At 41.9% G+C, this 27,078-nt stretch overlaps 1 protein-coding gene across 1 annotated transcript; it reads left to right on the forward strand.

Annotated features, from left to right (window-relative positions):
* The first annotated feature begins 813 nt into the window (after nt 1–813).
* Nucleotides 814–16,666, forward strand: LOC134299495 (uncharacterized). The gene is made up of 2 exons (XM_062982463.1): nt 814–908; nt 2,871–16,666. Exon 2 carries the CDS (start codon nt 2,876–2,878, stop codon nt 3,941–3,943), a length of 1,068 nt encoding a protein of 355 aa, XP_062838533.1. The 5' UTR covers nt 814–908; nt 2,871–2,875; the 3' UTR covers nt 3,944–16,666.
* Nucleotides 16,667–27,078: the final 10,412 nt, after the last annotated feature.

Here is a 27,078-nt window from a genome sequence, read left to right on the forward strand (position 1 = left end):
ATTCTCTCCTGACGTTTCACCCACATCTTTGGCAGGCATCCTCAGAGGTTGTGAGGTGTTGGAAACGAGGCAAGTGGGGTTTATATATCTGTGGAATAATGTCCAGGGTGGGAGAAAGAAAGAACTCTTGTCTGTTGGAGGCAAGTATGAATGTTGCAACTGGCCAGCTTGATTAGCATTGAATGGCTTTGCAGCTTCAAGGCCTGGCTTTGAAGTACTATATATCTGTAGAAGAGTTTAACAAATATTTCAGGGGAAATATATATATCTCTTCTTCCTGACTTGCAAGGGTGTCTTTTCATTCCCTTGATAAAGAGTGAGGGAGGCTTTGGAAAACACACTGATAAGGGAGGGTAAGAGAGGAATAGATCATCTATTGCAAGCAATGGCCTCCAGGTTCTGTTGCCTGGCCTTGACCTCATTATAAGCCGAGGGAGGCTTTTTCAGCTCAAAAAAAGGGCTGAAAAACTCGGCTTATCTTCGAGTATATATGGTAATATAATAATTGTTATAATATTTTATTATATATTATTTTATTCTTTTTATGATATTATTATTATTATTATTATTATTATTATTATTATTATTATTATTATATTGTGCTAATGGCTTTGCTGTCCTGCCCCTTCACTGGTCCTGGCCCACTAACGGAGCTCCTCCTTCCTCCCTCCCTCCCTCCCTCTTTCCCTCCCTCCCTTCCTTCCTGGATGTTCCATGCCTTTGTGATGCGCTGCAGCATCTCCAACTGAAGGCTATCCGTTTCCTTTGGAAGCTCACTTTCCTGTTTACTTCAGGGAGGGAGACAGTTACTGTCTGTTGGTGTTGGTGTTTCTTGCTGTGGAAGCCTGTGTGTTTTTGGTTTTGGCAGCCTATTGCTGTGTCGCTGGATTTGGTCGGTCAGCATCCTGGTAAGTCTTTCTTTTTGGCTCCTCATGCGGGGAGGGAAGGGGCCCAGGGACCCGGATGGGGGAGGGTGTCCCCCTTGGTTCTCTTGACCGCTCAGCAGCCTTCCATGCCGTAGACCAGGGATTCCCAAAGTGGGCGCTACCGCCCCCTGGTGAGCACTGCAGCAATCCAGGGGAGCGGTGATGGCCACAGGTAGATAGATCTTTCTGTTTAATTACTATTTAAAAATTTAAAAATATATTTTTTTCTGGAAAGGGGGTGGTAGGCCAAATAAGTTTGGGAACCACTGCCGTAGACCATGGTATCTTTCTGGGATGCCTTGTGGAAATGGGACTTGGTGGCCTGTTTAGCAGCGGCTCTGGTCCTTCCTGGAGGTGTTCATTGGTTGTGGGATCCTGCAGGGTTCAGTCTTGATGACATGGCTTTTTGGGGGCCCGATGACCCCTTTGGCTTTGCTTTATAGCAGTGATTCCCAAAGTGGGTGCTGCAGTGATCCAGGGGGCGGTGATGGCCACAGGTGCATTTTTCTGGAAAGGGGGTGGTAGGCCAAATAAGTTTGGGAACAACTGCTTTATAAGGATAAAGGGGATTCTGAGGGTTGTTGTGTGTTTTTCGGACTGTATGGCCATGTTCCAAAAGCATTCTCTCCTGACGTTTCGCACACATCTATAGCAAGCATCTTCAGAAGTTGTGAAGTATATGGCAAAACTAAGTAAGGAAGTGTTGATGAAGGCTTTCATAGCTGGGATCACAGGGTTGTGGTATGTTTTCCGGGCTGTATGGTCATGTTCCAGAAGCATTCTCTCCTGACGTTTTGCCCACATCTATGGCAGGCATCCTCAGAGGTTGTGAGGTACAGTAGAGTCTCAGTTATCCAAGCTAAACAGGCCAGCAGAACCTTGGATAAGCGAATATCTTGGATAATAGGGAGGGATTAAGGAAAAGCCTATTAAACATCAAATTAGGTAATGATTTTACAAATTAAGCACCAAAACATCATGTTATACAACAAATTTGACAGAAAAAGTAGTTCAATACGCAGTAATGTTATGTTGTCATTACTGTATTTACGAATTTAGCACCAAAATATCACGATATATTGAAAACATTAACTACAAAAATGCATTGGATAATCCAGAACCTTGGATAAGCGAGTGTTGGATAAGTGAGACTCTACTGTAATAATAATAATAATAATAATAATAATAATAATAATAATAATAATAATAATAAAGAGGGTTGGAAGAGACCCTTTGGGCCATTGAGTCCAATCCCCTTCTGCCTTTGTGCATTCTGGATTATCCAATGCATTTTTGTAGTCAATGTTTTCAATACATCATGATATTTTTGCCCCGACAAGGAGCTCTGGCCTGGGCTGGTCCAGGAGGTCACTAAGAGTCGGAAGCAACTGAATGAATAAACAACAACAAAGGTCCCATAGGGTGTGATGTCGGAAGTTATGAGTGGGAAGAGCAAGGTGGTGGGATTGGGGAAATAAGGTGTGTATTTGGATGGATGCGATTTTGAAAACTGCCTGTTTCTTTGTTTTACTTCATACAGTAAAGGTAAAGGTTTCCCCTGACATTAAGTCCATTTGTGACCAACTCTGGGGGTGGGTGCTCATCTCCATTTCTAAGCCAAAGAGCCGGCGTTGTCCATAGACATCTCCAAGGTCATGTGGCCGGCATGACTGCATGGAGCACTGTTACCTTCCCGCCGGAGCGGTACCTATTGATCTACTCACATTGGCATGTTTTCAAACTGCTAGGTTGGCAGGAGCTGGAGCTAACAGCGGCCTCTTCCGGGGTTTGAACCTGGGACCTTTCGGTCTCCAGCTCAGTGCTTTAATGCACTTCACCACTGGGGTTCATTTTACTTCATAGAACGTAATAAAAGTTTTATAGCAGAAAGGGAAGCTTCGTTGGCACCTCTGCTAACCCTGCTCTTGTCCTTCTTCTTTACAGCCATCATGCCGAGGTGGCTGGAACTCCTGAGGAGATCCAACCGCATCTCTCCTGCAGAGACAGAGAAGGGGGTGTCCAGCCCACCCTCAAAGTTGAGGAAATTATGGAGAAGGATCAAGAGCAGCATGCTGTCATGCATGAACTCCAGGTCTGCCGAGGCTGCCAAGCAGAGGAGGAAGGAGGCCTCCACCAAGCTGAAGGAGAGGAGAAGGGGCCACCTGGCCAGCAAGTCTCCTTCCCTCGAGACCATCGTGGAGGACTTGGAGGAGGCTGAGGCCCAGGAAGAGCCAGAGGAGCCCAGGATGAAGGAGAGGCGAGGGAGCGGCCTGGCCAGCCTGCCTCCTTCCCTCGAGATCATTGTGGAGGACTTGGAGGAGGCTGAGGCCCAGGAAGAGCCAGAGGAGCCCAGGATGAAGGAGAGGCGAGGGAGCGACCTGGCCACCCTGCCTCCTTCCCTCGAGATCATCGTGGAGGACTTGGAGGAGGCTGAAGCCCAGGAAGAGCCAGAGGAGCCCAGGATGAAGGAGAGGCGAGGGAGCGGCCTGGCCAGCCTGCCTCCTTCCCTCGAGATCATCGTGGAGGACTTGGAGGAGGCTGAAGCCCAGGAAGAACCAGAGGAGCCCAGGATGAAGGAGAGGCGAGGGAGCGGCCTGGCCAGCCTGCCTCCTTCCCTCGAGATCATTGTGGAGGACTTGGAGGAGGCTGGGGCCCAGGAAGAGCCAGAGGAGCCCAGGATGAAGGAGAGGCGAGGGAGCGGCCTGGCCAGCCTGCCTCCTTCCCTCGAGATCATCATGGAGGACTTGGAGGAGGCTGAAGCCCAGGAAGAGCCAGAGGAGCCCAGGATGAAGGAGAGGCGAGGGAGCGGCCTGGCCAGCCTGCCTCCTTCCCTCGAGATCATCGTGGAGGACTTGGAGGAGGCTGAAGCCCAGGAAGAACCAGAGGAGCCCAGGATGAAGGAGAGGCGAGGGAGCGGCCTGGCCAGCCTGCCTCCTTCCCTCGAGATCATTGTGGAGGACTTGGAGGAGGCTGAGGCCCAGGAAGAGCCAGAGGAGCCCAGGATGAAGGAGAGGTGAGGGAGCGGCCTGGCCAGCCTGCCTCCTTCCCTCGAGATCATCGTGGAGGACTTGGAGGAGGCTGAAGCCCAGGAAGAGCCAGAGGAGCCCAGGATGAAGGAGAGGCGAGGGAGCGGCCTGGCCAGCCTGCCTCCTTCCCTCGAGATCATTGTGGAGGACTTGGAGGAGGCTGAAGCCCAGGAAGAGCCAGAGGAGCCCAGGATGAAGGAGAGGCGAGGGAGCGGCCTGGCCAGCCTGCCTCCTTCCCTCGAGATCATTGTGGAGGACTTGGAGGAGGCTGAGGCCCAGGAAGAGCCAGAGGAGCCCAGGATGAAGGAGAGGCGAGGGAGCGGCCTGGCCAGCCTGCCTCCTTCCCTCGAGATCATCGTGGAGGACTTGGAGGAGGCTGAAGCCCAGGAAGAGCCAGAGGAGCCCAGGATGAAGGAAAGGCGAAGGAGCAGCCTGGCCATCCTGCCTCCTTCCCTCCACATCATCGACTGAACAAATAAACAACAAACGTCTCAGAGGGTGTGATGTCGGAAGTCATGAGTGGAAAGAGCGAGGTGGTGGGATTTTGAAAACTGCCTGTTTCTTTGTTTTACTTCATAGAATGTAATAAAAGTTTTGTAGCAGAAAGGGAAGCTTTGTTGGCACCTCTGCTAACCCTGCTCTTATCCTTCTTTTTTACAGCCATCATGCCGAGGTGGCTGGATAGCCTCAGAAGATCCAACCGGATGTCTCCTTCAGAGACTGAGCAGGTGGTGGCCAGCCTGCCCTCTAAGTTGAGGAGAATATGGAGGAGGTTGAAAAACAGCCTGCTGTCGTGCATGAGCTCCAGGTCTGCTGAGGCTGCCAGGCAGAAGAAGAGGGTGGCCTCCACCAAGCTGAAGGAGAGGCGATGGGGCTACCTGGCCAGCCTGCCTCCTTCCCTCAACAAGATCATGGAGGAGGCGTAGGAGGCTGAAGCCCAGGAAGAGCCAGCGGAGCCCGGGTTGAAGGAGAGGCGAGGGAGCAGCCTGGCCAGCCTTCCTCCTTCCCTCGACATCATCGTGGAGGACTTGGAGGAGGCAGATTTCCTTGGAAATTAGGGAGGAACTCTAAACCAGTACTTCTTAAACGTTTCCACTTGCGACCCCTTTTGGACCCATAATTTTTACATGACCCTGGTTATATAAAATAGGTTTAAAAATAAAGCATTTACTTATAACAAATCAGTATTTGCAAGGCTAATTTGCAAGCTGGGATGCATACCATTTAAACACCTGGAAAGTTACCATGGCAGGGGCAAAACAATTTAGAAGGCAAAACCAAGTTCCCAGGAGTTATGGTTGGGCTGTAAGCAGTGCTTTTTAATTTTTTAAAATGTGGATGAGTTTGGAGGCTACTTGGGACTCACCAAAGAGTCACAGGATTGAGAGACCTACCTCCCATTTGTGGCTTTTTTGATTGCCTCATATGTACCTGTTTGGAGGTCTAGGGCAGTTCTTGTCCTGTGTGTTTGGGAGCCCCAGACCAGTAGGCAGAGAATGGAGGGGAGTAACATATGGGCCCTTTGGCTGGCATCCCCAAAACACTGCCCTTCCCAGTCTAACAGTCTTCCACCAGTGACACCAGTGGTGCTTGCTACCAGAAAAGCCTGCTTCCCCGTCATATTTCCATCTCACCAATACTGCCTTGTTTTTCTCCAGGGGACGTGACCTCCCTCCTGCCTCTCCAAGGACACGACCATGATGAGCTACTCAGTACCCCTCAATGCCAAAATCTTATCAAGGGAGTTGGGCTCTACAGCTTTATGCTCAGTGTCTACTGGCGCCTGACACAGCTGTTGCTCATCAAGACATAGATTGTGTTGGCGACACAGAAGTTCTACAACAGACTAACCAGGTATGGCCAGGATGTGTGTGTGCTTCCATACAGATGTGTTTCCTCCCTGTGAAATTATGAAAAAACTGTAGGTGATGTGGCCACCCTCTTGAAATACTTCACAGGCTTCCACAGAGAGGAGTGGGTGGTTATTCCCTGCTGCCCCAGAGGGTAGGACCAGGTGTAATGGATTGAAAGTACAGGAAGATAGAGTTCGATTGAATATCAGAAGGAAGAACAGTTTGACAATGGAATCAATTGCCTGAAGAGGTGATGGGGTCTCCTTCTCTGGACCTTTTCAAAAACAGCTACCTGGAAGAGGTGCAGCACTGAGCAGGGATTTGAACTTGATGGCTCATGAGGCCCTGTCCAACTGTGATTCTATTCAATGTTGCTTTCTTTATGCTTCTTTATATTCACTTTTTGCTCCACCACACTCCAAGGCAGTGTATTCTTCCACTGTTGAATAATGCAGTGGAACTCTCTGCCCCGGAGTGTGGTGGAGGCTCCTTCTTTGGAGGCTTTTAAGCAGAGGCTGGATGGCCATCTGTCGGGTGCTTTGAATGCGATTTCCTTCTTCTTGGCAGGGGGTTGGACTAGATGGCCCATGAGGTCTCTTCCAACTCTACTATTCTATGATTCTATGCTTTTACGATTCTATGAACACTTGTTATCAGGAAGTTCTTCATAATGTTTTGATGGAATCTCTTTTCCTGTAGTTTGAATCCATTGTTTCGTGTTCTAGTCTCTGGAGCAGCAGAAAACAAGCTTGCTTCACCTTCAGTGTGACATTGCTTCGAATAGGTATCATGCCATCTATTAGGTCATGTCATCTCTTAGGACCTGATCACGTTGGAATGTACTCTCTTTATATCAGTATGTATCCCTTATCTTTTAAGGACTGGATGCATACTGTATTCAGACAGGAGGCATACTGACCCCCCCCCCCCCCAATCACACCTGATTCTTACGTTCTGAAAATACTGTGTTTAGACTCCTCACACCATGGAAGGCTGGCTCCTCCCAATGCACTTTTTAAAAAATCTAATATTGCACAGTGACATAGACTGGAAGGTTCAAACAACTGTTCTCGTGAGATATCAGCCGATAAAACACATACCAGTATTAATATTTTGATCAAGCTAAAAACAGCGCTTCATAACCATATTAAGTCAAAAAACACAATGAGAATCATGTCTGTCATTATTCAGTTTCTGCAATGTTTTGCAGACGGATTACTGAAGGAATGGGACAAACGTCGTGTAATAGTACCCATTCAGTATCGCGTTCAAAACGTCTCAAAAATGGAATATGTCCTAGTTTATCTCTTCTTGAAGCTAAATGTGCCCAGGTCCTTCAACTGCTTCTGGTAAGGCTTGGTTTCCAGACCTTTGATCAACTTGGCCATTTTCCTCCATTCCACCTTGACAATACTGTTTCTGAACTCCTGTTTTTGCCACAAATGGCACACCATAGTCCAGGAGAGGTTTGATCACACTTTGGCCTTTTCCTGGCTCGTGCAGGCCTTGTTGCTGGAGATCCAGGACTCCATTGCACGCTCTGGAGAAGTGGTCCGTGAAACAGTCTCTTCCACTGAGACAGTGCGCAGCTTTGCTACAGAGAATGAAGAATCGCAGCGCTATAGCGCAGCATTGAAAGAGACACCCATTGGCTCCAGAACCAGAGAGATCTGGAGAGAGCCATCAATTTGCTCATGTGACAGGACAGTTTTGGGGGTTCTACATGGAAGGGTGTGTGTGTTTGTATACATATGTATGTGTTTGTGTGTTTTAATATGATTGTAGTTACGTTTTGATTTAGCTTGTATTGTAAGCTACCATTTGTCTCACGTTTAGAAAAAGGCAGGATGTAAACAAATAAGTTCTTAGAATAGATCACTCTTTTTCATAGCAGTAATGTTTCCAGGGTCTGCTTAGCAGACTGAAATCTCATTAATCGATGCAATTTCTCTATTAGTTATTTGAACTGGGCCTGAAGCTGTTACTCCTTTACTTCGGATACCAACAGATCCTTGGTGGCCTTGTAACCAAAGGGAACCTGGTTTCCTTTCTCCTCTACCAAATGGACCAGGTGGGGAGCTATGTGCAGGTATGGACAGATAGAGCCATCCATTTCGGTTTCTCAGTTTTTCCAGTCCTTAATTTACTTGGCTCTGTTGTTGTATCGCTGAATATATATAAGGCTGAATATAACATCATTCATCATCACCTTTCTTGGCAGTGCTGTTGAACACCTTTGCTTGGTGTGATTCTCTGGCTTTTAAGGTGGAGGGGGGATTGGGTTAGAGGACAGATCCTAGTGCTGTCTCCTTTGCCTATGTCTTTAGTGTAGCCCTGTTTTTTCTTCCTCCTTTCTCAGACCCTGATGTATCTATATGGGGATGCCCTTAGCATTGCAGGGGCTGCTAAAAAGGTGTTTGAATACCTTCGCCATCAGTTCATACAGAGGAGACGTTGGCTCCAGAGGTCCTTCGAGGGCACGTCTCCTTCAAGAACATTCTTTTTCCTATCCCTCTCGCCCTGACAGCCAAGTTTCAAAGGTACTGCTATATATCTTTGGACAAAATGATGTTTCTGTGCAAATCAGTTGCAGAATTTTACTCAGGACAATAATGCAGGCCTTTGGTTTAGAAGGTGCAATGAGTCTTTTGTTCTAATAGAAGATATAATTTCACTTTGAGAACTGCTGCTTCTACTTATACAGGCATTCCCCACTTTTTGACAATTCATTTTTGGATCTCAATTATAGCAATTTTTGTGCTTTCACTGCCTGGTCTGCTCTTTCAACCTAACAAAATTACCAAAGGAAGATAGTGACATGGAGTTACTTAGTGCTAGCAATGCGAGCAATGTGGTTCCCATTGAAGAAAAGAAGGAAGATGGCAGGTGGTCAGGACAGATGGTGCAGATCAAGTCCAGCCCTGCCAAGGGCAGAGATCTAGATGCCTCTTCATAGACATCGACTGGTTCTGTCTACTCAGTGGTTACCTCTTTAGTCACGGCAAACACAGAATCCAGTCAGCAGTTGTGGCCAGAAAAAGATTTACCTCAGAAAAACACCAGATTTGGTCGATTTGAATTCCTGTGTGCAGGAGAGCCTAAGGGCCCGATGGACAACTGGAAGGAGGACGGAGCAGTGACCAGTGCCTCGAGGAACACCTTCATGAGAGAAAAGAAGAAGACGACAGACATCTTGAGCCTGTGGGTCATCGCCAAGGGCAGCAAACCAAGAAACCGGCAGAGATTGCGTTTCAATGGAAAGAGTTGTAAAGACCCCTACGCGTCAGAGATTTGCAATTTCAACCATCGGCAGTTTGCTTCCAAGATTCCACGAAAGTACATAAACTACGTTTCCCAAGACTTCTTGAATGACTCTTGGAAGTTTCGTAAAAGATATTTTGGGACAAAGGGAGTTCATGATCTTGCTGGGAGAACTAAATATAATTGTCGCCAGCGACATAACCATTGGAATGCTCCACAGTGTGAAACATCGATGAACTGTAACAAGTGCCCTGGAGATTAAAATGACTATGAGAGAGATGGACAATGTATCTAAAAGTTGTTTTGTCCAGTGTATGAATAAAGACTCGGGAACTACCCATGACAGAGATTAAACTGTTAGTAGTAGGATTTATGGAAAATGTGTTTCTAAAATGTCTTATGATTTTGGTTTGTAGGAAATAGGTGGTAAGACTGAACACATGTATTGAAGTGTTGATGCATATTGATTTCATGACCGTCTCAATTGAAATGGTTTTATATGTTTGCAATCGACTCATGATTATATTGTTTAAACCAGCAAAGATGGTATAGTCCAAGTAAACAGAATGAGACCGTATTACAGTAGAGTCTCACTTATCCAACATAAACGGGCCGGCAGAACATTGGATAAGCGAATATGTTGGATAATAAGGAGAGATTAAGGAAAAGCCTATTAAACATCAAATTAGGTTATGATTTTACAAATTAAGCACCAAAACATCATGTTATACAACAAATTTGACAGGAAAAGTAGTTCAATATGCAGTAATGCTATGTAGTAATTACTGCATTTATGAATTTAGCACCAAAGTATCACGATATATTGAAAACATTGACTACACAAATGCGTTGGATAATCCAGAATATTGGATACGTGAGTGTTGGATAAGTGAGACTCTACTGTATATTAGAGTTAATTTGGTTTTCAAGGTGGTAGAAATGGATTCAAAAGGTTATTTATCATTAGAGTGGGGAGAATTGAATGGAAATAGTGTTATATCAGATTTGTCTCACTGTTTAGAATTATCAAGAGAATAAAAATACTAATTGTAGAAACTGTTGATGGAATATCAGAATGTTTTTAAGAATGTGCCTGGGAGGACAAATCTAGTGAGCCATAAAATAAATACTGGAGAAGCTAAACCTATATCATTGACACCATATAGGGTAACTGGTAAGCAAGCCCAAATTGTATCAAAAGATATTAAAGAGATGTTGGAATTGGGTCTTATTATTACATATTTCTTCCTATGAGTTATATTCTCATCGTCCGCAATATTTTTAAGGGTAGGGGTGCATGTAACGGAAAACCTTATTTTAATGGGGATTTTTGTCAATGATATTTAATGTTGGTTTAATGGTAAAGGTAGGCAGGACTTAGCTACTTCTGATTGACTGTGTGTCACCATGGTAACGTAGCTGCTGCTGTAGAAATGTAACTACAGTAGAGTCTCACTTATCCAACCTTCGCTTATCCAACGTTCTGTATTATCCAACGCAGTCTGCCTTTTAGTAGTCAGTGCTTTTGTAGTACATGTTGTGATATTTTGGTCCGAAATTCATAAATACAGTAATTACTACATAACATTACTGTGTATTGAACTACGTTTTCTGTCAATTTGTTGTAAAACATAATGTTTTGGTGCTTAATTTGTAAAATTATAACGTAATTTTATGTTTAAAAGGCTTTTCCTTAATCCCTCCTCATTATCCAACATTTTTGCTTATCCAACATTCTGCTGTCCCATTTATCTTGGATAAGTCAGACTCTACTGTACATACAATATATTATATTATTAGAATAGCACAATATTAGCATTATATATTACTATATTGAACTATACTGCTATAATGTAATATTATTAGTAATGTTATCTATATATACAAAAGGATAAATGGACTTTTTACCTAGATAGAAACAACGAAATGACATGACCCAGAAACCCGAAACTTGGCAACACAACCCAAAATCCTTGCCCCTAGGTTCTGACATCGAAAAGAAAAGAAAAAAAGTCCTAATCAGAGGGAGAGGAATAACTGTTTTTATCCAATTGCTGCCAGTTAGAAGGCTAAGCTCTGCCCACTTGATCTGCTGTCAGTTAGAAGACTAAGCTCTGCCCACTTGGTCTCCTAGCAACCCACTCAGCCCAGGGCCTCTTCAACCAGGCAACAACAACTGCAGGATAATGACAACTCAAATTTTCAGCCTTTATTAGATTTTTTTTGGGGGGGGGGGCACTATTTCCTGGAAAGTGCCCTAGATAATAAGATTGTTTATTTCCTTTCTGTTCCAAATATGTGTGGATGAGCATGGCTCTTTAATATTATGAGGATAGGGTGGGGTGCAGGTGGAGGCCATTCCTGGTGGTTGTTCCCTCTTTGTAATATGTGTCTTAAACTCCCTGAATTTTCTTCACAGGAATCAGGGGGGAAAGAGTCAAAAAGGAAAGAGGAAGGACGAGTAAACCAGACTACTCTCAGAAACTGTTGGCAGATACAAACAACATCTAGCATTTGCAGGACTGCAAGTTGACAATTTGATCCTCCACCCCAATTGATTCTTCACTTCAGTCATAAATGATCTTGGTACCATTTACAAAATTGTATCATAAAATGTATCTTTACTCATAAAGAAACAAGAAAATGATCTTTCCTTAAATGTTATATCAAACTCAGTTTTCCATATTTATTCATCTTCATGGTATACTTCAAAACAGATATCTCTATTCCACCGTTCTCACTATTCTCAAGTGGACAAAAGAGAGTGAACTCCTCAAATCACTGCAAGCAATTTGTGACCTAAAAGTGACCTAAAGGTAGTAGCATGAGGGCATTGGCTAAAAGCACAGTCTGATTGCTTGCCCTTGTAAACAAGGTTGTTGACCCATGACAACTGTGCTGTATCAACAATATCAAAACAACCTTGAGAGTACTTGAGCATAGCCTTTCAAGGGATATATGCAAAAAAAGAAAGAAAGAGAAAAAATAGGCTAGTTTGAACTTTAAAATGTGCACTAAAAAAAGATAGCATTGAGAGAAAAAACACACATTAGAAAGTCTTAAATGCACAAAGCTATTTTATTCAAATATGCTTTACTATGTTAGAGATGGATTTCCCGACCCTGGTACAACTGGGGGCAGAATGGGTTTTGCCCCCTCCCCCATGGAAGAGGCTGTTAGAAAGTAGTCCCAGATGGGGGCTACTTTCTGGGGGGCAAAGCCACCATCAGCACTCTGCCCTCTTCCTCAGTCTGCAGATGACCACCTCTCTCTCTCTCTCTCTCTCTGCTTCCTTCTCTCTCATACACATATGTACACCAGACTAGACAGGACAATGTATATTTTCACCCTGCTTTTCTCCTGGCATGGGATACAAAGTGGTATATATGTAATTGCATACTCTTAAATGTTTTTCAGTAAAAGCTATGTGTATGCATATATCTGTACATTTTTAGGTCTGGTGACAAATCTCACACTGGGTGTTTTATTCACTATCTTCTGAAGTGTCTCATGAAATTTTCAAAAGAATAAGATAATTAGTGCTTTCCCCCCATATTATTTATAATGTTCTTGGAAATATTACTTAATGCTATAAGAGAAGACAAAGAATTAAAGGGAACTAAATTAAGAAAAGAATAATACAGAATAATAGCATTCACAGATGACATAATATATAGTATAGAAAAACCATTAGAGAAGATACAAAAATGAATTGAAAAAATAGAAGAATTTGGCAACCTATCGGGATTGAAGATAAATAAGAGGAAAACCAAGATTCTGACAAAAAATATTACCAAGAAGAGACAAGAAAAAACACCACACTTACGATATCATAGGCATCACTGAAACGTGGTGGCATGACTCTCATCACTGGAATGTAACCATTGGATGCTATAACCTCTTTCACAGAAACAGAACAAAGGGAAGAGGAAGGGAGTAGCCCTATATGACAAAAACATTTACGTTGCAGAAGAGATGCAAGACGGAAATCCGGAAAACCAGCTTGAAAGCATATGGATAAGAATCAAGGGAACCGGGACTCAAAATGATCTCATCATGGGTGTCTACTACAGACCTCTGAAACAGGATGAAGAACTTGATGAAGCAGTCTGTCAGCAGCTGACCTAACAGGCACAAAGAAGAGATATAGGAGCCATGGATGATTTCAACTATCCTGATATCTGCTGGAAAACAAACTCGTCCAAGAATACAAAGTCCAACAAATTCCTCACTTGCCTTGCAAACAATTGTATGGTCCAGAAGGCAGAAGAGGCAACAAGGGGATCGGATACTCTTGATTTCATCCTAAGAAATGCGGAGGACCAGATCAATGCAGTTGAAGTGGTCGGATCCTTAGGGGCAAGCGACCATGTGCTCCTGCAGTTTGCGATACAAAGGAAGGCTGAAACGAAGACAAGTCAAACCCACATTCTGGACTTTAGGAGAGCTGACTTCCAAAAAATGAAGGAAATACTGAGCAGCATTCCATGGACGCCAATACTAAAAGACAAGAGAGTTAAGGATGGATGGGAGTTTTTAAAAAGTGAAATACTCAAGGCGCAAATGCAAACAGTGCCAACAAAGAAAAAAAATATGACACGTGCGAAGAAGCCAGAATGGATGTCCAAAGAACTTCTAACTTGTCTAAGACTAAAAAAAGACATGCACAAGAAGTGGAAAAAGGGAGAAATCACCAAAGAAGAATTCAAATGAATAGCCAACTCCTGTAGGGAAAAGGTTTGCAAGGCTAAAGCGCAACATGAGCTCAGGCTTGCCAGAGACATTAAAAACTATAAAAAGTGCTTCTTTGCTTACGTCAGTAGGAAAAGGAAGAACAAGGAGGTGATAGGGCCTCTGTGAGGAGAAGATAGGGAAATTCTGACAGGGGATAGGGAAAATGCAGAACTTTTTAATTCCTTCTTTGCCTCAGTCTTCTCACAAAAAGAAAGCCAGCCTCAACCTCAGCAACATAGAGTGGATGAAGGACTGGGGGAAATCCAACCCCAAATAGGGAAAGAAGTCATCCAGGAATACCTGGCTGCTCTAAATGAATTTAAGTCTCCAGGGCCAGATCAACTACACCCAAGAGTATTGAAGGAACTAGCGGAAGTTATTTCGGAACCACTAGCAATCATTTTTTTAGAGTTCTTGGAGAACGGGAGGAAGTTCCAGCAGATTGGAGGAGGGCAAATGTGGTCCCTGTCTTCAAGAAGGGAAAAAAAAGCCTCACATCGATACCAGGCAAGATTCTGGAAAAGATTGTTAAGGAAGTGGTCTGCAGTCACTTAGAAACAAATGCTGTCATTGCTAATAGTCAACATGGATTTACCAAAAACAAATTATGCCAGACTAATCTGATCTCTTTTTTTGATAAAGTTACAAGCTAGGTAGATGTGGGGAATGCTGTGGATGTAGCATATCTGGATTTCAGTAAGGCCTTCGACAAAGTCCCCCAAACAAACTAGTCAAATGTGGGCTAGACAAAACTACAGTTAGGTGGATCTGTAATTGGCTAAGCGAACGAACCCAAAGGGTGCTCACCAATGCGCCGTCTTCATCTTGGAAAGAAATCACGAGTGGAGTGCCGCAGGGCTCCATCCTGGATCATCAAGTTTGCAGACGACACAAAACTGGAAGGGATAGGTAGAAGACAGAAGACAGGAGCAGAATTCAAAACGATCTTGACAGACTAGAGAGATGGGCCAAAACTAACAAAATGAAGTTCAACAGGGACAAATGCAAGATACTCCACTTTGGCAGAAAAAAATGGAATGCAAAGATATAGAATGGGGGATGATGCCTGGCTTGACAGCAGTACATGTGAAAAAGATCTTGGAGTCCTCGTGGGAAACAAGTTAAACATGAGCCAACAATGTGATGCGGCTGCTAAAAAAGCCAATGGGATTTTGGCCTGCATCAATAGGGGAATAGCGTCTAGATCCAGGGAAGTCATGCTCCCCCTCTATTCTGCCTTGGTCAGACCACACCTGGAATACTGTGTCCAATTCTGGGCACCGCAATTGAAGGGAGATGTTGACAAGCTGGAAAGCGTCCAGAGGAGGGCAACTAAAATGATCAAGGGTATGGAGAACAAGCCCGATGAGGAGCGGCTTAAAGAGCTGGGCATGTTTAGCCTGCAGAAGAGAAGGCTAAGAGGAGACATGATAGCCATGTATAAATATGTGAGGGCAAGTCATAGGGAGGAGGGAGCAAGCTTGTTTTCTGCTGCCCTGCAGACTAGGACGCGGAAAATGGCTTCAAACTACAGGAAAGGAGATTCCACCTGAACATTAGGAAGAACTCACTGTGAGAGCTGTTTGGCAATGGAACTCTCTGCCCCGGACTGTGGTGGAGGCTCTTTCTTTGGAGGCTTTTAAGCAGAGGCTGGATGGCCATCTGTCGGGGGTGCTTTGAATGCGATTTCCTGCTTCTTGGCAGGGGGTTGGACTGGATGGCCCATGAGGTCTCTTCCAACTCTACTATTCTATGATTCTAAGATTGGATGTCAACAGTTCCCTTCCCCCACACTATCTTTCCTCCCCCTTTTTTCTTTTTTGCATCCCGCTGCCCATTTTTCCCTCCCCAAATACCCTGCTCTTAAAGCATTTTATTTTATTTTATGTAAATATTATTTTCCCTCATTAAGATATTATTTCAAAAACAAAAATAAGAGAATTTGTGAATATCTTTAAAACAGACAAATCTGTTTTGCTCTTCACATTTTTCAAATTCCAACTTCATTATTTTACATTTTCAGTTCACATTGCGAACTTGCCAATAAAACATTCCATGAAATTTGTACATATTTTTGTATTCATTTTCCTAATCTGTGAATCTATTTTTTTGTATATATGCATTGTTTTCATGGTGAATTTATGTTATTTATTGTATTTATTAAGTGCATTCTGTGTATATAACATACACTTATAATATTACTAGCTGTGCCCGGCCACGCATTGCTGTGGTGGTATGGGAAATAAAGTATTGAGGAATTGGTGGTAGTTAAGGTAAAGGGTAAAGGTGTGGAGTCTAGATAATCCAGTTAAAGCAGATAATATAAGATTATAAATGGGTTATATAGCTGTGTGGAAGGGCCTTAAGTCTACACTGCCATCTAATCCAGTTAAAATCTGATAATGTGTATTTTATAGGCAGTGTGGAAGAGGCCTAAGTGAGGCCTAACTCTGCCTGCGCCCTGGGCTGAGTGGGTTGCTAGGAGACCAAGTGGGCGGAGCGTAACCTTCTAACTGGCAGCAATTGGATGAAAACAATTATTCCTCTCCCTCTAATTAGGACTTTATTTTTCTTTTCTTTTTGTTGTATCAACCTAGAGGCGTGGATGATGGGTTGTGTTGTCAATTTTTGAGGTTGTGGGGTGTTTAGTTTTGTTGTTTTGTGGGTCGCCGTGATGCCATCACTCATTTATATATATAGATATTCATTCTTTGCATAATTCCCCCAAACTATACAATTCTGAAAGATATTTTTATTAAGAAATGCCATTTTATGACATCTTCTTGTTATAGACAATTGCAAAATACTAAAAGAAAATGTACATTATTCGTTTCAGAAGTTTAAATTAGATCAGTTCATATAAAAATTACTCTTCTGAAAAAATTATTGTGTTCTTGGGAAATAAGTCTTGCTGGCCAATTTCTTTTCTCATGTGGTCACTTGTTCAATTATATCAAATGTGTCCTTCTTGAAACATGATGCCGCCATCTGGACATATTTTAAAAAAATTCTTCTCTTATTTTTCACATCACACCTTGTGCAGTGCATCAAGCAGATATACCAGCAGCTTTCTCAGTAATTAAATTTTCTATACAAGACATCTTATGGAGGTAATTATATATTTTGATGCACTTTCTTGTACTTAGAACTCATTACAACTGATACTCATGTCCTCCTTTTAAAATGATCCCTTAGTTACTCCTGAGTGAGTGCATTGCGATTTTTTTCTTCAGGATCATCCTTCCATCCCTTAAAAACATCTCTATATCTATACACAAGTGGAATTTAGACCTCATAAGGATATATGGGGATTAGGAACAGGTACCGAAAGAGCAGTATTCCTTTCTACTGTATTTGAGAAATATTTACCAAATCCTATGAATTTTTTTTGTATGAGGAGCAACTTGAGAAACTGCAAGTCACTTCTGGTGTGAAAGAATTGGCTGTTTGCAAGGAGTTTGCCCAGGGGACGCCTGGATGTTTGATGTTTTACTATCCTTTTTGGGAGGCTTCTCTCATGTCTCTGCATGGGGATCTGGAGCTGACAGAGGGAGCTCACCTGCTCTACCCAGATTTGACCCACTGACCTGTCGGTCAACAGTCCTGCCGGCACAAGGATTTAACCCATAGTGCCACTGAAATGATACAACTAGAATAAAAAATTCCTTAGCTAATACTTAACAGATGAGTGGCCATTTAACGAGTTCCCATGAACTAGGGATATAATTCTTATTCACATTGATTCATTCCCAGATTAAAATACAAGGTTCCTGATAGTTGAGAAAACTCTTAAGGAAAAATAATGGGCCAGTAAAAATTGTGCACAGTCTCACCCTGCAATTGAACAACTCATGACATTGTAGATGAATTATTCAGCAGTGAAAAATGTGAACTATATTTTCTATGCAAAGATATGTGCTTTTGGTGGCGAAGTGTGTTAAAGCACTGAGCTGCTGAACTTGCAGACCGAAAGGTCCCAGGTTCAAACCCAGGGAGCGGCGGGAGCAGCCGCTGTTAGCTCCAGCTTCTGCCAACCTAGCAGTTTGAAAACATGCCAATGTGAGTAGATGAATAGGTACCGCTCCGGCGGGGAAGGTAACAGCGCTCCATGCAGTCATGCCGGCCACATGACCTTGGAGGTGTCTATGGACAACGCCGGCTCTTCGGCTTAGAAATGGAGATGAGCACCAACCCCCAGAGTCAGACATGATTGGACTTAACGTCAGGGGAAACCTTTACCTTTACCTACAGATAACCTATTTTCCACACAAGCTTCAGGTTTTTTGCTTTAAAAATCCCACATGTTTTCCCACTAGAATAATGACCTCACAATATCTCAGGATATTTGAATAGAAGGAGAATACCTTGAAGGAATGTTTAATTTCTCCCACAGTGAATATGAGAAAACTGTAAATATTTGTCCTTGCATGGGAGTAATCAAGGTAGAACGTAGTTATCCCTATTGGCAGTGCTATAATTTCATAGGAAAAAACAGTTTTTGTATTCTCTTCTGAAACCTCCAGGTCTACTGGAATGATGCTTCACCAGAAGTGCACAAAGGTAGTGCAAAGTGCTGGAGGAGAGAAGAAATAACTGACTGACATCACATCATCCCTCTTTCTTCTTCTTCTTCTTCTTCAAACAGAAGAAGCCCTTATTTTTCTAGAAGGATAAAAATCTAGAACATGTACTTTACGTGTTATTTAAAAGATAGGATTCCATCTCATATTCTCTCTCTCATGCACACACACTCTCTCTCTCTCCCAGCATACACAATAATTTTCAGACCTAATATTTATACTGTAACTACCTCTGGAAGATACATCTCAGTTCTGTTGATGCCAAGAAGGCAGCATTGGAGAATACAAGGCCTTGTAGCACTTTCTTTCAGTAGACAGGATGACAGAAGAAGTAGTAAAGATATCCTGCAGGTTTTGTTCTATGAGTGACACCATCCTTTGGAGACACCAAATGTTGCTCAGGAGTACATAGGTTGTGTGCTAATGAAGTCTTGCTATTTCACATACAATGACCTTTTAAACTTGGAGACGTTAAATGAAATAGGGGTTACATTGCAATTTTTATTATTTGAAAAACTAAACTAGCAGTAATGAATCCATACTTTTAAAAGTAAAACTGAAAATGAATTAACTGCCTATTCATTCAAAACCCTGTTTGTCTTGTATTCTCTTTCTTTGCCTTTTTCTCTTTCTGCTTGTCTTCTTCCCAACATGGTCTTTTCCTCTTCATCTTAATGAGAACACAGCCTTCTATAAATCAACCATTAAACTTTACTACCCTGCAGAAAATTAACAGTAAAAATGTCAACAACAAATTTGCTTGGCCCTCCAGAAACAATCAAAGAAAAGTATTTCTTACAATCTTTGAGTTTCTGACATATGGGAAGTTAACAAAGAAAGCTCAGATCATAAAATCCAACAGTTTCTACTGCAGGACATGATGTAGCTATAAAGTCTCAAAAGGGGAATGGATTGTGTATATTTTGACAGGCTAGCATTTCTTTTGCATATGGCACTCATCTATCCTGTTCATATTCAAATTACTCATGTAGACCTCTGGCATGTTTTATAAGTAAGCAGATTTAAAAGCATTCTGCTACTGTTTGTATAATTTACATTAAGACAAATTTAGAATTCTTAGGCCATGGATTTTTTTGTAAAAAATTGAGAAACACACAAAATAAAACTTTGTTCCAACTGAATTTGGCACCTATATTTTGAGATCATTTGTTACTCCTCTATTTCATATTTTAACAACTACTTTATTAGCAATCAAATAGGTATAATCTAAGCACAGTAAATTTTTAAACTTTAACTGTTTCAAACACATATTTTTGTCCATCTTAAATTGTCCACTATTACCTCCCCTCTCAACTTTAACCTGTATTGATCATTATCAAGTATTAATGATTATCTAGTATTAACGAATCCTTATAAGTCAATACTTTTTTCCTCTTAAAGAATTTTCACTTCATGCAGAGAGCACCATAAAGGCAAAATTGAATGAAATATATAATTGTTTCTATTGCATACTCCAAAAGGGATCTCCTATGAAGAAATCGTAAAAGCTTGAATCTGCTTTTATTTTATCATACCAAAATAAGACATGAAACTCAAATGTAAATTGGAGCCCTCTAGTTGCAGTAATCTTTTGTTCTTCAATGTTAAGCAGTCTTTCCTCCATGTAAAGCAATGCAATAATACTTTTTCAGATTGGGAAGATCTACACCCCTTCTTTTTTATCAACTTGCAGTCTTCAAACTTCAAAAGATAAGAAAATTGCTAAAATTAATTGTTAACTTTATATGAGAAGAAAATTAGCAAATTATTACAGCCATAGTAAAAAAGCTATCAAATGTTCCAGCTCTGTACTCAAGTATGAGCTACTGGAGACAGGTTGCAAAATGTCTAGTGTGGTAAAGGAAAATATTTCTAAATAGAAGTCTCAGCACTGCATCTTCTAGGTATGTTAAAACCTTCAATTGCTGCAAAGAAGTATTTACTGCTCATCTCAACCACTTGTTAGATACTATGCGTTAGATAATGGACAGGAATCCACCCCCCATTTGATGGATCTTATACCTCCAAGCAATTCACATCCTTTGGTTATACAAACTGAAAATGATTCATTATCATCTGACAAGCAGAACGCAAATTTTCATCCACTGGACTTGTATTAACTACACCATCCAAAGCAAAGTGTATCTGAGTACTTTTGTCTGCATTACTTTATATTGTGGGACAAAGTGAAAAAGCATGACTATTCTGAAAATATCTGTTGAAAACAATGTGCAGATAGAGAAGAATCCTTTCCTCAAGCACTACTACACTGTAGACTTTCTGATGGGCATAGCTCTTGTTTGGTTGATGCTAATTCAATTCTATGTCCTTAACAACTAAAGTATAATGTTTTATATGGCATTTTTGTCATTAAGATAAATATATACTCGAGTATAATCCTAGTTTTTCAACCCTTTTTAGGGCTAAAAAAGCTGCCCTCGGCTTATATTCGAGTGAGGATCCTGGCCGTCTTCTATTCAGATCAGCTTATACTTGAGTATATAGGTATTCAGAGTTGGACAGTCTTATCTTATTAAAGTCTTATTATCTTAAATTACAGTTTTATATAAATATTCAAAAACATTTTACCTACTGATGCCTCAAATAATGCAATTTTATTAATATCTATTTTTATTTTTGAATTTGACCCGTAGCTGCTGCATTTCCCACCCTCGTCTTATACTTGAGTCAATAAGTTTCCCCAGTTTTTGTGGTAAAATTAGGTGCCTCGGCTTATATTTGGGTTGGCTTATACTCGAGTATATACAGTAAATAGAAAAGGTTTCTTTAAATGGGGTGCATCTCACACAAGTAGGAAAACATCTTTTTGCACACAGACTCACAAACCTCATCAGGCGCACTTTAAACTAGATCCACTGGGGGAGGGGAACAACAGCCTGGCGAACACTATATTACCCACGACCACAGGGAACCGCCGAAAGGCTAAATGGAGGGCTGCACAAACACAGCAAGGACCAAGTACAGAGAGCACAATAATCCCAAATAAACAGTTCGAGGGGAGGTCACAGGGACTTACATGTCTTTACACTAATGCTCAGAGCATGGGAAATAAGCAAGACGAACTCCAACTCCTAGCACAGCACCACACATACGATGTCATAGGCATCACTGAAACCTGGTGGGATGACTCCCATCACTGGAATTTAACCATTGAGGGCTATAACCTCTTTCAAAAAAATAGAACAAAGGGGAGAGGAGGGGGAGTAGCTTTATATGTCAAAAACAGTTACGTTGCAGAAGAAATGCAAGACTGTAATCCGGGAAACCAGCTTGAAAGCATCTGGATAAGAATCAAGGGAACCGGGACTCAAAAAGATCTTGTCGTGGGTGTCTACTACAGACCTCCGAGTCAGGATGAAGGACTTGATGAAGCCTTCTGTCAACAGCTGACCAAACAGGCACAAAGAAGAGATATAGTAGTCATGGGCGATTTCAATTATCCCGATATCTGCTGGAAAACAAACTCAGCCAAGAGTACAAAGTCCAACAAATTCCTCACTTGCCTTGCAGATAATTTTATGGTCCAGAAGGTAGAAGAGGCAACAAGGGGATCAGCAACTCTTGATCTAATCTTAACTAATGTGGAAGACCTGATCAATACAGTTGAAGTGGTTGGATCCTTAGGGGCAAGTGACCATGTGCTCCTGCAGTTTGCAATACAAAGGAATGCTGAAACTAAGACAAGTCAAACACGCATTCTGGACTTTAAGAGAGCTGACTTCCAAAAAATGAAGGAATTACTGAGCGGCATTCCATGGACGCCGATATTAAAAAACAAGGGAGTTAAGGATGGATGGGAGTTTTTCAAAAGTGAAATACTCAAGGCGCAAATGCAAACAGTGCCAACAAAGAAGAAAAATAAGACAAGTGCAAAGAAGCCAGAATGGATGTCCAAAGAACTTCTAACTGAGCTAAAGCTCAAAAGTGACATGCACAAGAAGTGGAAAAGGGGAGAAATCACCAAAGAAGAATTCAAACGTATAGCCAACACCTGTAGGGAAAAGGTTCGCAAGGCTAAAGCGCAAAATGAGCTCAGGCTTGCCAGGGACATAAAAAACAACAAAAAAGGCTTTTTTGCTTACGTTGGTAGAAAAAGGAAGAAAAAGGAGGCGATAGGGCCATTGCAAGGAGAAGATGGGGTGATGGCGACAGGGGACAGGGAAAAGGCAGAACTACTTAATGCCTTCTTTGCCTCGGTCTTCTCAGAAAAAGAAAGCCATCTTCAACCTCAGCAACACGAAATGGACGAAGGATTGGGGGAAATCCAACCCCAAATAGGGAAACAAGTTGTCCAGGAACACTTGGCCTCTCTAAACGAATTCAAGTCCCCAGGGCCAGATCAGCTACACCCAAGAGTACTGAAGGAACTAGCGGAAGTTATTTCAGAACCACTGGCAATTATCTTCGAGAGTTCTTGGAGAACGGGAGAAGTCCCAGCAGATTGGAGGAGGGCGAATGTGGTCCCTATCTTCAAGAAGGGAAAAAAGAACGACCCAAACAATTACCGTCCGGTCAGCCTCACATCAATACCAGGCAAAATTCTGGAAAAGATCATTAAGGAAGTGGTCTGCGAACACTTAGAAACAAATGCGGTCATTGCTAATAGTCAACACGGATATACCAAAAACAAGTCATGCCAGACTAATCTGATCTCTTTTTTCGATATAGTTACGAGTTGGGTCGATACAGGGAATGCTGTGGATGTAGCGTACCTGGATTTCAGTAAGGCCTTCGACAAAGTCCCCCACGACCTTCTGGCAAACAAACTAGTAAAATGTGGGCTAGACAAAACTACGGTTAGGTGGATCTGTAATTGGCTAAGCGAACGAACCCAAAGGGTGCTCACCAATGCGTCGTCTTCATCATGGAAAGAAGTGACAAGTGGAGTGCCGCAGGGCTCCGTCCTGGGCCCGGTTCTGTTCAACATCTTTATTAACGACTTAGACGAAGGATTAGAAGGCACGATCATCAAGTTTGCAGACGACACCAAACTGGGAGGGATAGCTAACACTCCAGAAGACAGGAGCAGAATTCAAAACGATCTTGACAGACTAGAGAGATGGGCCAAAACTAACAAAATGAAGTTCAACAGGGACAAATGCAAGATACTTCACTTCGGCAGAAAAAATGGAAATCAAAGATACAGAATGGGGGACGCCTGGCTTGACAGCAGTGTGTGCGAAAAAGACCTTGGAGTCCTCGTGGACAACAAGTTAAACATGAGCCAACAATGTGATGCGGCTGCTAAAAAAGCCAATGGGATTCTGGCCTGCATCAATAGGGGAATAGCGTCTAGATCCAGGGAAGTTATGCTCCCCCTCTATTCTGCCTTGGTCAGACCACACCTGGAATACTGTGTCCAATTTTGGGCACCACAGTTGAAGGGAGATGTTGACAAGCTGGAAAGCGTCCAGAGGAGGGCGACTAAAATGATTAAGGGTCTGGAGAACAAGCCCTATGAGGAGCGGCTTAAAGAGCTGGGCATGTTTAGCCTGCAGAAGAGAAGGCTGAGAGGAGACATGATAGCCATGTACAAATACGTGAAGGGAAGTCAAAGGGAGGAGGGAGCAAGCTTGTTTTCTGCTGCCCTGCAGACTAGGACACGGAACAATGGCTTCAAACTACAGGAAAGGAGATTCCACCTGAACATCAGGAAGAACTTCCTCACTGTGAGGGCTGTTCGACAGTGGAACTCTCTCCCGGGGGCCGTGGTGGAGGCTCCTTCCTTGGAGGCTTTTAAGCAGAGGCTGGATGGCCATCTGTCGGGGGTGCTTTGAATGCGATTTCCTGCTTCTTAGCAGGGGGTTGGACTAGATGGCCCATGTGGTCTCTTCCAACTCTACTATTCTATGATTCTATGATTCTATGAAATTTTATGCATGTCAGGCTGTTGATGAAAATGCATCAAAGTTGGCTACTATATACATAATTAATCAGCAAGAAATAACAGACAAAGAAATTAATATTTGACTTTACAAGAAAATGTATTTTATAGTAACTCTAATCAAGTACGTATTCTAAAAGATTAAACAAATATAGTAGAGTCTCACTTATCCAAGCTAAACGGGCTTGCAGAAGCTTGGATAAGCGAATATCTTGGATAATAAGGAGGGATTAAGGACAAGCCTATTACACATCAAATTAGGTTATGAGTTTACAAATTAAGCACTAAAATATCATGTTATACAACAAATTTGACAGAAAAAGTAATTCAATGCACAGTAATGTTATGTTGTAATTACTGTATTTATGAATTTAGCACCAAAATGTCACAATATATTGAAAACATCGACTACAAAAACGGCGTGGATAATCCAGAGGCTTGGATAAGCAAGGCTTGGATAAGTGAGACTCTACTGTACTTGTAACAATGTTTTAACATCACTTTAGGATCATAGAAATTCAACACTGACAGAATTCTTAGCATTTTTAAAGGAAAGGCCAAAATGCTTGCTTCTTCAGCTAATTAATATAAATAGAACAGTTTCTAGTAGTAAAATGAAAAAGGGTCATTGTATGAATGTGTTAATTCCTTCCATCAAACAAGGTAGATGGATTTCAAACCATCTGCAACATGCATTAAGAATGTAAACACTAGTGTGTTTGCCATCTGGTTTAGTGACTCTTTATGATCCTGTAAAATCTATCCCCCAATGGCATCTTGAGTTTTGCCATTGGTATTTGATGTTTCTAGTTATCAGTGTCACAGTCAGTATCTCCAAGGTGGAAATCATATTAAAAATGTAGTTCATTGGCAGAAAGGAAGCCATACATATGGCAATGTATGTAAAGGGAGAAAATTGTTGTAGCCCAGTCTCCATATGAGCTGTTAGGTGAGCCTGAGGTTGGTCCCATTCAGCCTGTGATTGTCCCTGCACCTATCAGAGGTGCAGCTAGAGTTTGTTCCCCCACTTGCCTTGCCAGAGCACTCTGGGTTTGGGCCTGAGATGCAGCCAGAGTTTGTCCCAGTGAATTCTGGGACCAGAGACAGAATGGTTGCAAGCAGGCAGTTTGAACCGCATTCCTCACAGCAGTCAAGATCGGATCTCCAGATGCCAGATGGACATTCTAGTTTGGATTTAGGAACTGATAAAGTGGGGAGGGATAATGAGCTTGACAGGAGGAGTTGAGAAAGGAAAAGGAGTGTATTAGGAGGAGTAGGCATCTGCTTTTGAAACAAAATAATGAGCTACCTTCTCATGGTATGGGACCTTGAATTTCCCATAATTTCTCTGACACAGCCAGAGGTTGTGATTGCTGATTCAGAAAGGAAGATCTTTGCTTCATGCGTATTTCTGCAGCCTTGTATCTTGTTTCAAGTTCCGCACTTGCTTGTCCTGTGTTTCCAGTTGATTTTGCAGGTTGGATTTGTGTTCCAGCCAAGACCTTTGCAGTGTCTTTCAGTCGAGACCCATGTTGTGGGATCCAGCTTGTACTCTGTACCTTGGACTAAATTTGCAGTCTTGTTCCTTCATTCCAGTGTACTTTCCTGTGTTTCCAGTTTGATTCATACCTTGGATTATTCCTTGAAACTCTTGTTTGGACTATTAGTGATATCTTTCATGGGAATTACTTTGATATCCAGTTTGGACTATGGTCTTTGAGTGATTTTTATAGACTCTTGCTTCAAGTTTATCAAGTACTTTGTTCTTGTGGATTTAAACCCATTTTATTGAGTCTGAACTTTAATGTGCTATTGCTTGCATATAATCTTCAATAAACAGCTTGCTTGCTTATATTCTGGGGGTCCAAGTGTGGTTTTGAGGTGCCTACGCAGCCTAGGGGTGCAACAAAAATAATAGCTGACTTCAAAATGCTATCTATTTGATGTATAAATGTGTGGAATCCTTCATACTATGATAGCACATCACACAACATTTACATAGGAAAACCCATATTACTATTCTGTAAATCTTATGAATTATTTCTTTCATCATTTAATAGCACTTTTCCCATCAAAGGCCAGTGAAGTCTCTTGATGGTAATGCACAAGGTCATCTGTATGATATTCTTGTTACAGTTGTCATTAGTGATTAGTTTTACCAAAAGATTTAATTTTTTATAATAGCCCATGTTTCCTATGCTATTTTAAAATTTCTCATCCAAAAAAACCTTTCAGTTTCAGCATGTATAGTTGAGTAGTCAGTCTAATGAAGGACTGTTGTCCACATCCACTGACATTGAGATATTTATGGTCCTGAAATAATGAATATATGCCTCAGGTGGGCAACCTAGAAGGAGCTAACTCAAGGATTTTATGGACTGCAACCCCCATAATCCCTCAACATTGGAAACCAGAAATACAGGCCAACTATATATGTCTACATTTCTCTGTTCTTAATTGCTTGCAATATAAGGTGACAATTTACCTACATATATTTTGAACATTTAAAAGTAGTGTAAGTTCATTTTATTGCAGTAAATTCATTTAAATAAATGTCTTAAATCTAAGGAATCTTGCAGATATTTTGTAGAATTACACTGATAGCAATAACAAATAAATAAACAGAAATAGATTTTAAGCATATAACAATTACTTGGCCAAGGCAGAGTTTTAGAACAAGCTTCTTGGACTAATAATTGTGTGTGTGTTTTTTAAATGAATAACTAATATTTGAAGAAAAGCAGAAGATTTTCAAGTAGTTTAACAATGGCTTCTGAATCATTATAGTTTATT

This window comes from Anolis carolinensis, chromosome 5 (genome assembly GCF_035594765.1).
Source record: "Anolis carolinensis isolate JA03-04 chromosome 5, rAnoCar3.1.pri, whole genome shotgun sequence".
NCBI lineage: Eukaryota > Metazoa > Chordata > Lepidosauria > Squamata > Dactyloidae > Anolis > Anolis carolinensis.

Coding starts and splice junctions, on each gene's coding strand:
- LOC134299495 (XM_062982463.1), top strand. CDS start 2,876: ATGCCGAGGTGGCTGGAACTCCTGAGGAGATCCAACCGCATCTCTCCT.